Source organism: Chrysemys picta, chromosome 5 (assembly GCF_011386835.1).
Source record: "Chrysemys picta bellii isolate R12L10 chromosome 5, ASM1138683v2, whole genome shotgun sequence".
In the NCBI taxonomy this organism is placed as follows: Eukaryota; Metazoa; Chordata; order Testudines; family Emydidae; genus Chrysemys; species Chrysemys picta.
In genome coordinates, this window is record NC_088795.1 from 141,690,720 (window position 1) to 141,704,637 (window position 13,918).

At 58.7% G+C, this 13,918-nt stretch overlaps 1 protein-coding gene across 1 annotated transcript in view; it reads right to left on the reverse strand.

Annotated features, from left to right (window-relative positions):
• Positions 1-13,918, reverse strand: part of LOC135984082 (dedicator of cytokinesis protein 1-like) — a 16,105-nt gene continuing 2,187 nt past the window's right edge. The window contains exons 2-8 of the mRNA XM_065598524.1: positions 7,359-7,488; positions 6,978-7,036; positions 5,252-5,400; positions 3,269-3,354; positions 2,150-2,306; positions 1,062-1,102; positions 1-97 (exon numbers count right to left, since the gene is read on the reverse strand). Of these exons, the coding sequence (XP_065454596.1) occupies positions 1-97; positions 1,062-1,102; positions 2,150-2,306; positions 3,269-3,354; positions 5,252-5,400; positions 6,978-7,036; positions 7,359-7,488 (719 nt within the window). The remainder of the gene's footprint in view (positions 98-1,061; positions 1,103-2,149; positions 2,307-3,268; positions 3,355-5,251; positions 5,401-6,977; positions 7,037-7,358; positions 7,489-13,918) is intronic.

Below are 13,918 nucleotides of genomic sequence, written 5' to 3' on the forward strand. Positions count from 1 at the left end.
CTATCCGAGATAACGGTTGCTCCGGTACTGCACGCGCCGAGGAGCCTTCGATGTCCAGAAGTGGGGACTCTGGTATCGAGGAGACAAATAGATCTTTCTGGGGCAGAAAACGGTGTGATGTCAGGAGCTTTGGTGCCGACGAGGTCGGTGCTGATTGTGTTGATGGTGTAGCAGTCGGTGCCGATGCTGTTGTGGTCTTTGTCGGTGCCATTGTAATAGTAACAGTGGGAGGAGGCATAGTTAGCAGAGTGACTGTCGGTGCTGTCTCCTTCAGCGTCATCGATGGTTCCTTGATGGAGGACGTAGGCTTAGAGCCCCTCGACTCCGCACTGGAGCACTTTGTTTCGGCAGAGGCCACTGCACAAGTGGTGCTGGAGGTTCCCGGAGAGTTTTAAGTGCTGAGCAGCTGTGAGGTCGGCACCAAGGAAAGCAATCTAGTGGGAGACCATTTCCTTCTGGTCTGCTCTCTCTGAGGCCATGAGGACACTTGTTTTTTTGAGGAATCAGTCTCAGGAGACCCTGCCGTTAAAATGTTTGATGATCTCTGCTGGGAGGGAGTTTCCTGCCCCAGATCAGAGGCGGGCCATAGTGATTTCTCCATCAAGATGAGTTTTAGCCTCAGGTCTCTATCTCTATGAGCCTGGGCTTTGACTTATTACAATGGGCACGTTTCTGGGGTTTGTGCATCTCCCGCAAGCAACGGACACATTGAGTGTGTCCATTGGATGCCGGCATCACTTCTCTGCACGTCGTACAGCGTTTGAATCCTGGTGAACCTGGCATTTTTGTCAGTTCACAATCTCTGTCCTTTCTAGCTGCTGAACCTCTGTTCCAGGGCATGATGCACCCAGGGGGCTGCAGGGCAGCTACTGAGAACCACCATCTTATTCTGCTTGTGAGCAAAGCCCATTGGGGTGGAGGCCACAGGATGCTGTGCTGGAGGTGGGATGGGCCCTGCCTGGACATATAGGGACGGACCCCCGGGGCACAGGGCTCTCACAGACCCTCGGGCATGGCTCTCACGGACCCCCCCCCGCCCCCCCGGGGCACACGGCTCTCACCTGATGTACATGGCCCGGCGGTCGATTTCCTTGTAGAAGTTCTGGGGAAGGAAGAGCAGATGGAGGAAGGTGACTGGTGGAGGAGGCACTAAAGAGCTCTGGGCTGGATCCACAGAGGGATATCGGTGCCTGTGTGTAGGCGCCTGCCACCCCATGGGATCTGCAGCCCAGAAGAGGGCGCCCAGCTCCCCACACAATGGATGGGCAGAGCCAGGCCCCTGAGAGTGGGTCCCACGGAAGACAGCGATAGGTGGGGACCTGCCAGAACTAGCCAATGGGAGATGCTGACCAGAGGGGTGGGGTCTCTGTCCTGCCCTTCCAAGGGCTGTAGGCGCCTACCTCCCCCAACCTGGCACTCACCTCCCCCAACCTGGCACTCACAGCACTGACCCCTGGTTGCAGAGTGGTGCCTCGGCCCGGCCAGTTGGTTCCAGCGCTCCCCTAGGCTTTGGGAGCCCCAGGTTCAATTCCCCCTCTGCCAGACGTGGAGCAGGGATTTGAACAGGGTCACCCCTGCCCACGGGGCCGTGGGGTGCCTGGGCCTCTCCTGCTGAAGCCACTGCCCCGTGTAAATGTCCCTGCTACCAGACGTGTCAGGGGCCAGTTCTCAGGGCTCGGTACCGCAGGGGCTGCCCGGGGTAGCGAGGGAGGGGCAAGTCCATCCCCACATGTGCTCCAAGGAAGGGGGGCTGGTACCTGAGGGACAGGACGTATCTCTGCCTTCCCCAGATGGGCCATGTCCGGTCCCCCCTCAGGCCTGAGGGCAGCAAGGGGAAAATCTTCCCTTGTCAACATACGCCCCGTCTGGCCACACAGCCTCATGCACCATGGGGCATGGCAGGCCTGTCACACTGTCTGGGGGGCAGGAGCTGCCCTGGGAGATGTCTGGCTGGGGGGCGGGAGCTGCCAGTGGAGGATGCCGGGCTGTGGGGCGGGGGGTGCCGGGCTGGGGGCTGGATCTGCCCGGGGAGACGCTGGGCTGGGGGGCTGGGGGGCGGGGGATGCCAGCGGGGAGACGCCGGGCTGGGGGGCGGGGGATGCCTGGGAGATGCTCAGCTGCCCGGCGGGGCACGCAGCCGGGGACCCACCAGCAGGTTGACGGTGCAGCTCATGCTGTAGGTCTTGTTCTCGTCGTTCATGACAGCGCGATAGTCCAGCAACCGCTCCAGGAGGCCCGTGACCAGGGCCACGAACTTCTCACTGGGCTTGGCCAGCTGGGGGTGATTCTGGCAGCAGCTGAGGAGGCTGGAGGAGAACAGAAGGAGTCACACCCCTGTTCCCCTCAGCATCCACCCACCCCTCTGCCCTGGCCGGGAGCCCCGTGCAGGCCAGGCCCATTCCATACAGCAACAAAAAGGGGATAGCTCGCTTGTGGAAATGACAGCTCCTCCAGCCTGGCCTCTCCCAGTAGGGGGCACTGTGGGGGCGGGGCGGGAACTGGCTGTGGGGGGAGCTCCCTGGGGTGCCTGCGGGGGGCGCTGTGGGGCAGGAGCGCTGACTGTGCAGGCTCCGGTTTGTGAGCTGGGAGAGGGTCGGGGCTCCCAGGGGTGCCCTGCGGGGGGCGCTGTGGGGCAGGAGCGCTGACTGTGCAGGGTCCGGTTTGTGCGCTGGGAGAGGGGAGAGGCTCCCCGGGGTGCCCTGCGGTGGGCGCTGTGGGGCAGGAGCGCTGGCTGTGCAGGCTCCGGTTTGTGCGCTGGGAGAGGGTCGGGGCTCCCCGGGGTGCCCTGCGGGGGGTGCTGTGGGGCAGGAGCGCTGGCTGGGCAGGCTCCGGTTTGTGCACTGGGCGAGGGTCGGGGCTCCCGGGGGTGCCCTGCGGGGGCGCTGTGGGGCAGGAGCGCTGGCTGTGCAGCTCCGGTTTGTGCGCTGGGAGAGGGGAGAGGGTCGGGGCTCCCCAGGGTGCCCTGCGGGGGGCGCTGTGGGGCAGGAGCGCTGACTGTGCAGGGTCCGGTTTGTGCGCTGGGAGAGGGTCGGGGCTCCCCGGGGTGCCCTGCGGGGCAGGAGCGCTGGCTGTGCAGCTCCGGTTTGGAGCTGGCAGTGAAGCAGTAACAAACTGTCCTTGGTTCCAGCGCTCCGGCTGGCAGCTGCTGAGGGCGATTCCAGCCCAGAGCAGCGGGTCACGTGGGGAGGGGTGCGAACTGCTGTAGCAGGGGCCAGACCCCCCATCCAGGGGCAGATGGGAGGTGGGGCCAGGCAGGGCAGAGACTCACATGCTCTGGAAGAGCTGCTTGTACTGCTCGTCCCCACGGCCTCCCTCCACTTCGCTGTCCAGCTTGCGCAGGATCTCGTCCTCGAACTGCGGAGAGGGGCAGCGTGAGCCGGGCTGGGGCACTGCCGAGCTCGGGGCGCCCGGGGGCTGCAGCTGCAGAAGCCCCTGCCCGGGGCCTGGGCCAGACTGGTGTCTAATCCTGATCTCGCTGGGGGCTAGACTAGACCCTCGCACTGCCTCCCAGCCTGTGGGTCTCGAGCCCATTCCCGGGGCTCCTGCCCATTTCCTTCTCAGCATCCCCAGCCGCTCCCCACGACAGCCTCGGGGGGTGCAGGGCCACTGCCCTGGGGAGCTCCCTGCCCTGCCCCTCAGCCCCGGGAGGCTGGGCCAGGAGACTCCGGGCAGGGCTGGTGGTGCTAACTGGGCTGACAGGTCCCCCCATTGTGAGCTCAGCTGTGAGAGGTGGGTGGGAGCGGAGCACGTCCTGCTCGGCGCAGGGCACGGACTAGCTGAGCTCTCGAGTCCCTCCGGGCCCAGTTCTCTGACAAGTGTGGCCACAAGTGGGAAAATGGGCGGCCCAGGCCGAATGAGTCCCAAGGAAAAGGCCTGATCTAACCCCAGGGCCCCGGAGAACACGTGTGGAAATCAGTGACCCCCAAACCGGTGTGTCGCCAACTAGGGCAAAACACGGCAAGGCTGGGCTGTTCCGCCCCTCCCTCGCTCCGGGGTCCCGAAACAAAAGCCATGGGGGGGAAGCGGGGAGACACAGCCATGGGGATCCTCTCAGCCTGGCTACAGAGCAGTGCGCTAAGGGTGGCATGTAAGTCTCCAGCGAGAACCAGCACCAGCACCAGCACCTCCAGATGGGCTGCTTCTGGGGAGGGTGGAGCTGGGGTCCCCAGGCAGGGAGGGCAAGGGGTGCTCGGGGGAGGGGCTTGGCCCTGTGGGGAAGGGAGGGCGAGGGTCATGCGCGGGGGAGGGGCACGGCCCATGTCCCCGGGAAGGGAGGGCGAGGGTCGCGCTTGGGGGAGGGGCTCGGCCCTGCGTCCCCGGGAAGGGAGGGCGAGGGTCGCGCTTGGGAGAGGGGCTCGGCCCTGCGTCCCCGGGAAGGGAGGGTGAAGGGCTCAGCCCATATCCCCGAGAAGGGAGGGCGAGAGTTACTCGGGGGAGGGGCACGGCCCATGTCCCTGGGAAGGGAGGGCGAGGGTCGTGCGTGGGGGAGGGGCTCAGCCCGTGTCCCCGGGAAGGAAGGGCGAGAGTCACACTCTGGGGAGGGGCTCAGCCCTGTGGGGAACGGAGGGCGAGGGTCACACTCGGGGGAGGGGCTCGGCCCGTGTCCCTGGGAAGGGAGGGCGAGGGTCACGCTCGGGGGAGGGGCTCGGCCCGTGTCCCTGGGAAGGGAGGGCGAGGGTCACGCTCAGGGGAGGGGCTCGGCCCGTGTCCCCAGGAAGGGAGGGCAAGGGGCGCGCCAGGGCCAAGAGGCTCAGTTTTCGGGCCTGGGACCAGGGGCAGGGGCTGAAGAGAGCTGCGTTCCTGTCGGGGCCGGCTGGGTCACGGCTGAGGGGGAAGGTGACAGGCCCTGTGCCTCATCTCTCCAGCCGGTCCCTGGCCCTGGTGCTTTCTCTTCCCAGGGCCTCCCCCCCACTCCCCGTCATACTGGTCAGGTGCTGGGAGCAGCACAGACCCCCGTGGGAGGGGATCACACCGCAGCATGCCTCCTAGCCCAGGGCTGCGCTCATCCTTTGCCTGGTGACTACTGCTGGCTGCACGCTGCCACCCGTGCCTTGCACGCCCCCTCTGCACCCTGCTCGTTTGCCTGGTGACTACGGCTGGCTGCACGCTGCCACCCATGCCTTGCACATCCCCTCCTTGCACCCTGCTCGTTTGCCTGGTGACTACGGCTGGCTGCACGCTGCCACCCGTGCCTTGCACGCCCCCTCCTTGCACCCTGCTGGCCCCAGACTCCCTGGGGCCCAGTACGCACCATGCTGAAGGCCTTGGTCAGCTGGTACTCGCACAGCATCATGTCGAAGAAGATGGGGATGGTGGATTTGCGCAGCTCCAGCTCGGGCACCAGCGTCATCTCCAGGATGGGGCCCACCATGCCAGGGATAAACCGAATCTTGTGATGGCCTGAGGCAGGGGCAGGAAGGGACTGGTAGGAAGGGAATTTGTCTCCCAGGACCCCTCCCCTCTCCCCATGGGGGGAGCGCCCGCTCCTCCCTGCTGTGGGCAGCAGCCTGGGGGCAGGATCTCCTTGGGGGAGTGGTGGTATCGCCCTGCAGGACACTAGCTGATTACACACCTTTCTGAGGCACCCAGACGGGTCCTGCCCCGGAGACAGCAGCATCCAGGAGAATGACAATTGGCAACAGGGGTAAGGGACAGACAGACAGGGAGTGGGGCTGCCTCGCAAGGGCATTCTCAGCTGCACACCCGTGTGGGTCCAGCTCAGGACAGTAGATCGAATTCAGTCACTCTCTGTAGTGTCCCCGCTGCTCCAGTCTTGCTCTCCACCCCACACCGCTCTACTGGTGCCCCTCAGTCCTGCCCCACAGCCCCTTGGCTAGTCCAGCCCCGGACTGTCTCTGTTTGGCTGGCTTGCGGAGAAAAATGCAAAGAGCCAGGAGCCCCAGCTGTGCGTGCTGTCTGCCAGGCTCCTGCGGGGAGGCTGCTCTAGCTGCCGAACCGAAAGGTAGGGAACTGTTCTCGCAGGCCAGTACTGGAACGTCCCAAAGGGGATGAGACCTACGACTGTTCTGCCCTAGTGCAGACCTAGCAGGTCCTTCATGCCCCTCGGTACCTGGACTGCATGTGTTCAGAACAGAGACCAGGGGCATGCCAGGGACCAGAAAGCCAAGGCGGAAAACTGATTGGCACTCCTTGTATTGGCTGATGTATCTTTTACTTGTAAACAGGCAGGGCACAAAGAGATGGCTTTAGGGCAGGGTGGGCAAACTTTTTGGCCTGAGGGCCGCATCGGGTTTCATAAATTGAATGGAGGGCCGGTTAGGGGAGGGGGTCCTGGCCCTGCCCCACCTCCTATCTGCCCCCCCCCCCCGGACTCCTGCCCCATCCAACCCCCCCTGTTCCCTGACAGCCCCTCTGGGACCCCTGCCCCATCCACACACCCACTCCCTGTCCCCTGACTGCCCCCGGAACCCCTGCCCCTGACTGCCCCCCGCCGCCCCATCCAACCCCCCCTCTCCTTTCTGACTGCCCCCCCAGCACCCCTGTCCCCATTCAACCCCCTGTTCCCCCCGCCCTCTGACCACCCCCCGAACTTCCCTGCCCTCTATCCATCCCTGAGGGATGCCGGGGAGGGGGAACAGCGGGGGAGGTGCTGGGGGCGAGCCTCCCGGGCCAGGAGCTCAGGGGCCGGGCAGGACAGTCCCGTGGGCCGGATGTGGCCTGCGGGCCGTAGTTTGCCCACCTCTGCTTTAGGGGTTAACGTCTGTGTAAGGTGAATGTCACATGACTGCGTGGGACGGCTTCCCGGAGTGCTGCGCTGTATCCCTGGTCTATAGCAATAACCCGGACGTTGGGTCTCTGCTTTCTTGAGTATATTTCATAACGAACAAAAGAGCCATCCTACAAATGACTACACTCCCGCCCCCCAGGCTCAGCCGAGCCTGGCCCTGCCTATGGCTCAAGCCCTTCCCACCCTGGCAAGACAGTGGCTGCCTCCAGCTGCCCTGCGCCAGTCTCACCTAGGTTGTACCACATGTCCCGGATGGAGGCTCCAATGGTGGCTCTCATGTCTCCGTACCTGATACGACAAGGAGAGGGAATTATTCCCTCCAGCCCCTGTGCCGCCTGGACCATTCCAGGTGTCAATAAGGGCAGAATGGGACCAGGGCCAGGAATCCAGCACCAAATCCACCCCCCTTCCCATCCTCGATGGAGGCTCCAGATGCAGCCAGCCTAGAGCCTCACCGGAGAGCAGGGAATCCCCCGCCTGGTTCCATGGCAGAGTCAGGAGGCACCTCCAACTACTGAGGCCAGCGGAGGAGCCCAGGCTGTGGCCATGGAAGATGGGCTCCCCCGGGTCCCAGAACCCCCAGGGCCAGTGGAGCCCGGCCAGGACTCACTTGGCAAGGATGGTGGTGCGCTTCGCCTGAGAGAAGTTCTCCAGCTGCAGGGAATCCTGGGTGAGGAAGGCAACTGCCAGGTGGAAATAATTGTTCCAAAGCTGTAAAGGAAAGATGGGCTCAGAGGCGGCTACAGAGATGTCAGATGCGTGGGGGGCTGGGACCCGGAGGTGAGGGAGTGGGGCAAGGCCAGGGAACGGGGGGAAGGAGGGGAGCGAGCTGGGAGGAGATTCATAGATTCCGAGGCCAGAAGGGACCATTGTGATCACTAGTCTGGCACCTTCCCCGCCCCGTACAGCCCAGCCCAGAGACCTGCCCCACAATAATTCCTAGAGCAGAGCTTTTAGAACAGGGGTGGGCTACACTGGGGAGTGGCATGTCCCTTTTCCGGATCCTAGGCGTGGCGCGGCCCCCGACCCTTGGAAAGGGGCCATGCTGCGGCTTTCGAGAGCCGCGCGGTACAGCCCCCAACTCGGTGCCCTGGCTGGAGCGGGACTTCACCGCATGGTACGGCCCCTGACCCAGCTCCCCAGCGGGAGCTTGCGGGCCGGCTTAAAACGGCTGATCCAGGCTGTGGCCATAGTTTGCCCACTCCCATTTTAGAAGAACATCCAATCTAGATTGAAAAATCACCAGGGATGGCGAATCCACCACGACCCTGGGTGAATTTGTTGGGATATATATCAATATATATTGTGATTCATACATCCATGTAATATGTTATAGGTCACTGAAGCCTGGTATGAATGACGTGTGCTTGACATGAATACGTGCATTGCAAGTTAGCAACCGAAGCAAGAACTTAAGGTCAAGGACTATTAGAACTATTTGTGCAAAAACAATCTTATGTTCCAAGAAAAATACAGAAAATCATCAGAAAAGGAAACACCACCAGCTGGACTGATATAAAATGGTATAAGAATTGGAGGAAATGGCACACCTCTGATCATGGCGGCCTGCCCAGCATTGTCTCTTTGGAATTGTGTGAAGGCCTAGTAGAAGGCCTAGTAAACAAAGGCAAAGAACCGATGACGCGATGGAATGGACTATAAATGGATGCCAAGGTTTTCTGCAAATCAGACTCGTTTATTGATCCAGAGTCCTGTGTGGATATAGATGTGGTTTTGCCGGCTCCCCGCATCCTATGATCTTATCCTGAGGGAAGGAACCTCGACTGGCCATCGGGATTATTCTGACCTTTGGACTCTGGTATAGCATGTTTGGGGTGTGAATGTGGAGTAAGGTTTGTTTTATAATCAATAAAGAGCATTTAGAGTATCGTATATCAACACTGTGTCCAGTATCTGCCTGCTCCCCATCCCATAAGGAGACCTCTACTGTGGGTCTAGGAAATTGTTCCTATGGTTAATTACCCTCACTGTCAAAAATGTGCGCCTTATTTCCACTCTGAATTTGTCTAGCTTCAACTGCCAGCCATTGCATCGTGTTAGACCTTTGTCTGCTGGATTGAAGAGCCTGTTATTAAATATTTGTTTCCATGTAGGTACCTATAGAGTGGGATCAAGTTATCCCTTAACCTGCTCTTTGTTCAGCTAAATAGATTAATCTCCTGGAGTCTCTCACTATAAAGCAGGTTTTCTAACCCTTTCATCGTTCTTGTGCCGCTTCGCTGACCCCTCTCTAATCTATCCACATCCTTCCTGAATTGTGAGCACCAGAACTGGGCACCGGATCCCAGCAGTGGGTGCACCAGAGCCAAATCCAGAGGGAAAATAACCTCTCTGCTCCTACTCAATATTGCCCTGTTTATACTTCCCAGGATCACATAAGCTCTTTTGGCCACAACGTCACCCTAGGAGCTCATGTTCAGTTAATTATCCACAATGACCCCCAAAGCTTTTCAGAGTCTCCCACCCTGAATGTTTAGCCTACATGCTTTGTTCCTAGATGTACATATTCATGTTTAGTTGTATAAAAATGCATGTTTGCTTGTGTCCGGTTTACCAAGTGAGACGGATCGCTCTGACTCAGTGACCTGTGCTTTTTGTTATTTCCCACTTCCCCAATTTTTGTGTCATCTGCAAACTTCAGTGATGATTTTATGTTTTCTTCCACGTCATTGATAAAAACATTAAATAGCACAGAGCCAAGAACCGATCCCTGTGGGACCCCACTGGGAACAGACCTCCTTGATTACGATTCTCCATTTACTATTACATTTTGAGATCTACTAGTTAGCCAGCTTTTAATCCATTTAATGTGTGCCATGTTCATTTCATATCGGTCTAGTTTTTTTTAATCAAAGTGTTGTAGGGTACCAAATCAAGCACCTCACAGATGTCTATGTGTAGTACAGCAACACTGTTACCTTTATCAACCACACTTATCATAGAATCATACAATATCAGAGCTGGAAGGGACCTCAGGAGGTCATCTAGTCCAACCCCTTGCTCAAAGCAGGACCAATTCCCAACTAAATCATCCCAGCCAGGGCTTTGTCAAGCCGGGCCCTAAAAACTCTAAGGAAGGAGATTCCACCACCTCCCTAGGTAACCCATTCCAGTGCTTCATCACCCTCCTAGTGAAAACATTTGTCCTAATATCCAATCCTCCAATTTGTCTAGGTCCTTCTGTATCCTATCCCTACCCTCCAGCGTATCTACCACTCCTCCCAGTTTACTGTCATCTGCAAACTTGCTGAGAGTGCAGTCCACACCATCCTCCAGATCATTAATGAAGATATTGAACAAAACTGGCCCCAGGACCGACCCTTGGGGCACTCCGCTTGATACCGGCTGCCAACTAGACATGGAGCCATTGATCACTACCTGTTGAGCCCGATGATCTAGCCAGCTTTCTATCCATCTTATAGTCCATTCCTCCAGCCCATACTTCTTTAACTTGCTGGCAAGAATACTGTGGGAGACCGTATCAAAAGCTTTGCTAAAGTCAAGGAATAACACATCCACTGCTTTCCCCTCATCCATAGTGTCAGTTATCTCCTCACAGAAGGCAATTAGGTTAGTCAGGCATGACTTCCCCTTGGTGAATCCATGCTGATTGTTTCTGATCACTTTCCTCTCCTCTAGGTGCTTCAGAATTGATTCCTTGAGGACCTGCTCCATGATTTTTCCAGGAATTAAGGTGAGGCTGACTGGCCTGTAGTTCCCCGGATCCTTCTTCTTCCCTTTTTTACAGATGGGCACTACATTAGCCTTTTTCCAGTCATCCGGGACCTCCCCCGATCGCCATGAGTTTTCAAAGATAATGGCCAATGGCTCTGCAATCACATCCGCCAACTCCTTTAGCACCCTCGGATGCAGCGCATCCGGCCCCATGGACTTGTGCTCGTCCAGTTTTTCTAAATAGTCCCGAACCACTTCTTTCTCCACAGAGGGCTGGTCACCTTCTCCCCATACTGTGCTGCCCAGCCCAGCAGTCTGGGAGCTGACCTTGTTTGTGAAGACAGAGGCAAAAGAATCATTGAGTACATTAGCTTTTTCCACATCCTCTGTCACTAGGTTGCCTCCCTCATTCAGTAAGGGACCCACACTTTCCTTGACCACCTTCTTGTTGCTAACATACCTGAAGAAACCCTTCTTGTTACTCTTAACATCTCTTGCTAGCTGCAACTCCAAGTGTGATTTGGCCTTCCTGATTTCACTCCTGCATGCCTGAGCAATATTTTTATACTCCTCCCTGGTCATTTGTCCAATCTTCCACTTCTTGTAAGCTTCTTTTTTGCGTTTAAGATCAGCAAGGATTTCACTGTTAAGCCAAGCTGGTCGCCTGCCATATTTACTGTTCTTTCTACACATTGGGATGTTTTTTTCCTGCAACCTCAATAAGGATTCTTTAAAATACAGTCAGCTTTCCGGGACTCCTTTCCCCCTCATGTTATTCTCCAGGGGATTCTGCCCATCAGTTCCCTGAGGGAATCAAAGTTTGTCATCTCCTCAAAAAATACCAAGTTTGACGGGATCTATTTTCCATAAATCCAGGTTGATTGGCATTAATTACATCACCGTCCTTTAGCTCTTTATTAATTGAGTCCCAGACGCTCCATTGTCTTACCCAGGACTGATGTCAGGCTGAAAGGCCAGTAATTAACCAGGTCATCCTGCTTTCCGTTTTTAAACATTGGCACAACGTTCGCTCTCTTCCGTCCCCTGGAACTTCCCAATTGCTCCAGGTCTCACTGAAAATCAACCGTCCAGCAAGCTCCTCAGACAGCGCTTTCAAAACTCGAGATGCAAGTCAGCCGGACCTGCTGATTTAAACATGTCTCACTGTAGTAGCTTCTGTTTAACATCCTCCAGAGAGACGAGCAGGACGGAAGAGCATCATGAGGAGGCTGCATCATCTGGTTTTTCCCCCAAATACAGAACAGAAATATTTACTGAACACTCCTGCCTTTTCTGCACCATTATGGAGAATTGGGAGTCTCTGTGTCGGCACATTGGCTCTGACGGGTGGCATGCGGGTCTCCGGACGAGCGTATGCAGCGCACTGCAGGTTGGCCATTGACTTCCTTGGGGAGCGAATCAAGCCCGTGGGCAATGTCAGACCATGGCAAACCCTTCTCCCAACCGGCTCGGCTCGGCCTGCAGCCTGGCCCCACCCCCTCGGCCCGGCTGGTTTCACTCAGGGTGGTGATGTCTATTATGCCTTTCAGAGGTTCAGCAGTAAGGCCAGTTCTCCAGGTCTGGGCACTGCCAAGAAGGGTTCGGAGGTTCCAGAGCCCCAAAGTCAGCCTAGGAATCTCAGGCTGGTTCCGATCGCTGAGTTGGACGCCCCGGGGAGCAGCAGCTGGACAGGCATGGCAAGGGCTGGCTGTGTTTCGGACTCCTTTTCAGTCCCCTGTCCCGCGGTGGGGAGAGCAGCGTGTGCCTAAAAAGGCCTCAGGACGACAAGAGCTCCAGATCTGCGCTGGGGTGTGGAGAACGACCATTCCCCTAAGGCTGCCGGCTCTGACCAAGGCCCAGTGCCAGGCGAGTGAGGCACTTGCCTCGGGCACACAAGTCGGGAGGGCGCAGAAAGTGGTGGAGAGAAAAAAAACAAAAGCTGCTGGCACGGAGATATTTATAACCCAGGTGATCTCCCCCCACCCCACCTGCGGCCCCCCCGAGTGTCCCCCGACCCCGACTCACTTCCCCCCCCTTCCCGGCCCCAGAGCAGAGCAGCTCCATGCTGCCTCCCTGCAACAACTGCTGCTGCAGGGTCCTAGTGCCACCCATCTCCACTGCCAGGACAGACTGACTCTGAGCCTGCCCTTCCCCTCAGACCCTTCCCTTTTCTGGCAGGACCCTCCAGCAGCACAGGGGACCCCCGCCCGCAGTCACCGCTCCTGCCCCATGCTGGGCAAGGGGCAGCCCCATCCCTCACCCCCAGTGAGGCTACAGTCAGGGGCAACAGCAGGGAGGAGGCGCACGCAGCACCTCCCGGCACCCACCACAGGGGAGGCGAGGGAGATTCCTGGACCTGAGAGGGGCCCTAGGAGCACATGCAGTGACAGTGGTGGTGGTGAATGTGCTGCTCGGGGGGCAGGAAAGGGGGGCTCCTCCCCCAGAGCTTGCTGCTGCCGGCAGGGAAAGGGCTGGGGGGAGTCCTCCTCTCTGGCCCTGTCCCGGAGCAGCCTGCCTGTACCCCAAACTCATCCCCAGCCCTGCCCCACCCCAGAGCCCACACCCCCAGTCAGAGCTTTCACCCCCACACTGCACCCTCAACCCTCTGCCCGAGCCCTTCCAGCACCCCAAACACCTTATCCCCAGTCCCAGCCAGAGCCCTCATCCCCCACACCCCAACCCTTTGCCCCAGCCTCTCCCACACTCCAAACCTCCCATTCCCAGACCGAGCCCTCACCCCCCCCACTCCTACTCTCGCCCTGAGCCCCTCCCACACCCCAAACCTCCCATTCCCAGACAGAGCCCTCACCCCTACTCTCGCCCTGAGCCCCTCCCACACTCCAAACCCCTCATCTGCAGCCACAACCCACTGCCTTCACCCCTGCACCCCATCCCTCTGCACCCCTCCCATCCCCAAACTCCCTCCCAGAGCCTGCACCCCAATCTCCTGCCCCAGCCTAGGGCCTGCACCCCAGACCTCCTCCCTCACCCAAACTCCCTCCCAGAGCCTTGGGCGGGTGCGGGGGAGGGGGGGGGTTCTGGGCACCACCAAAATTTCTACAAACCTGCCACTCCTGATCCTGCCCTGCAAACCTGAACTCCCGGCATTGTCAGGACACATGCTGATCCCTAGTGGCCACTGCTGATATCCAGCACCTCCCTCCTCTCTTCACCTGTGAGTCCCTCTCTGGATTAAGCAACAGAGGGTCCTGTGGCACCTTTGAGACTAACAGAAGTACTGGGAGCATAAGCTTTCGTGGGTAAGAACCTCACTTCTTCAGATGCAAGTAAGTCTCTGGATTGGAACTGGACTGGAACCAAAGACCATCTTGGAAGCAACATTATCAGCCCAAGCAGTTAGAAGTCATGAGTTAGACCCCCCCAAATCACAGGCTCTACCGCCGCCCCTTCATTCATTCTTCGGCGGCAATTCGGCGGCAGGCCCTTCCCTCCGAGAGGGACCGAGGGACCCGT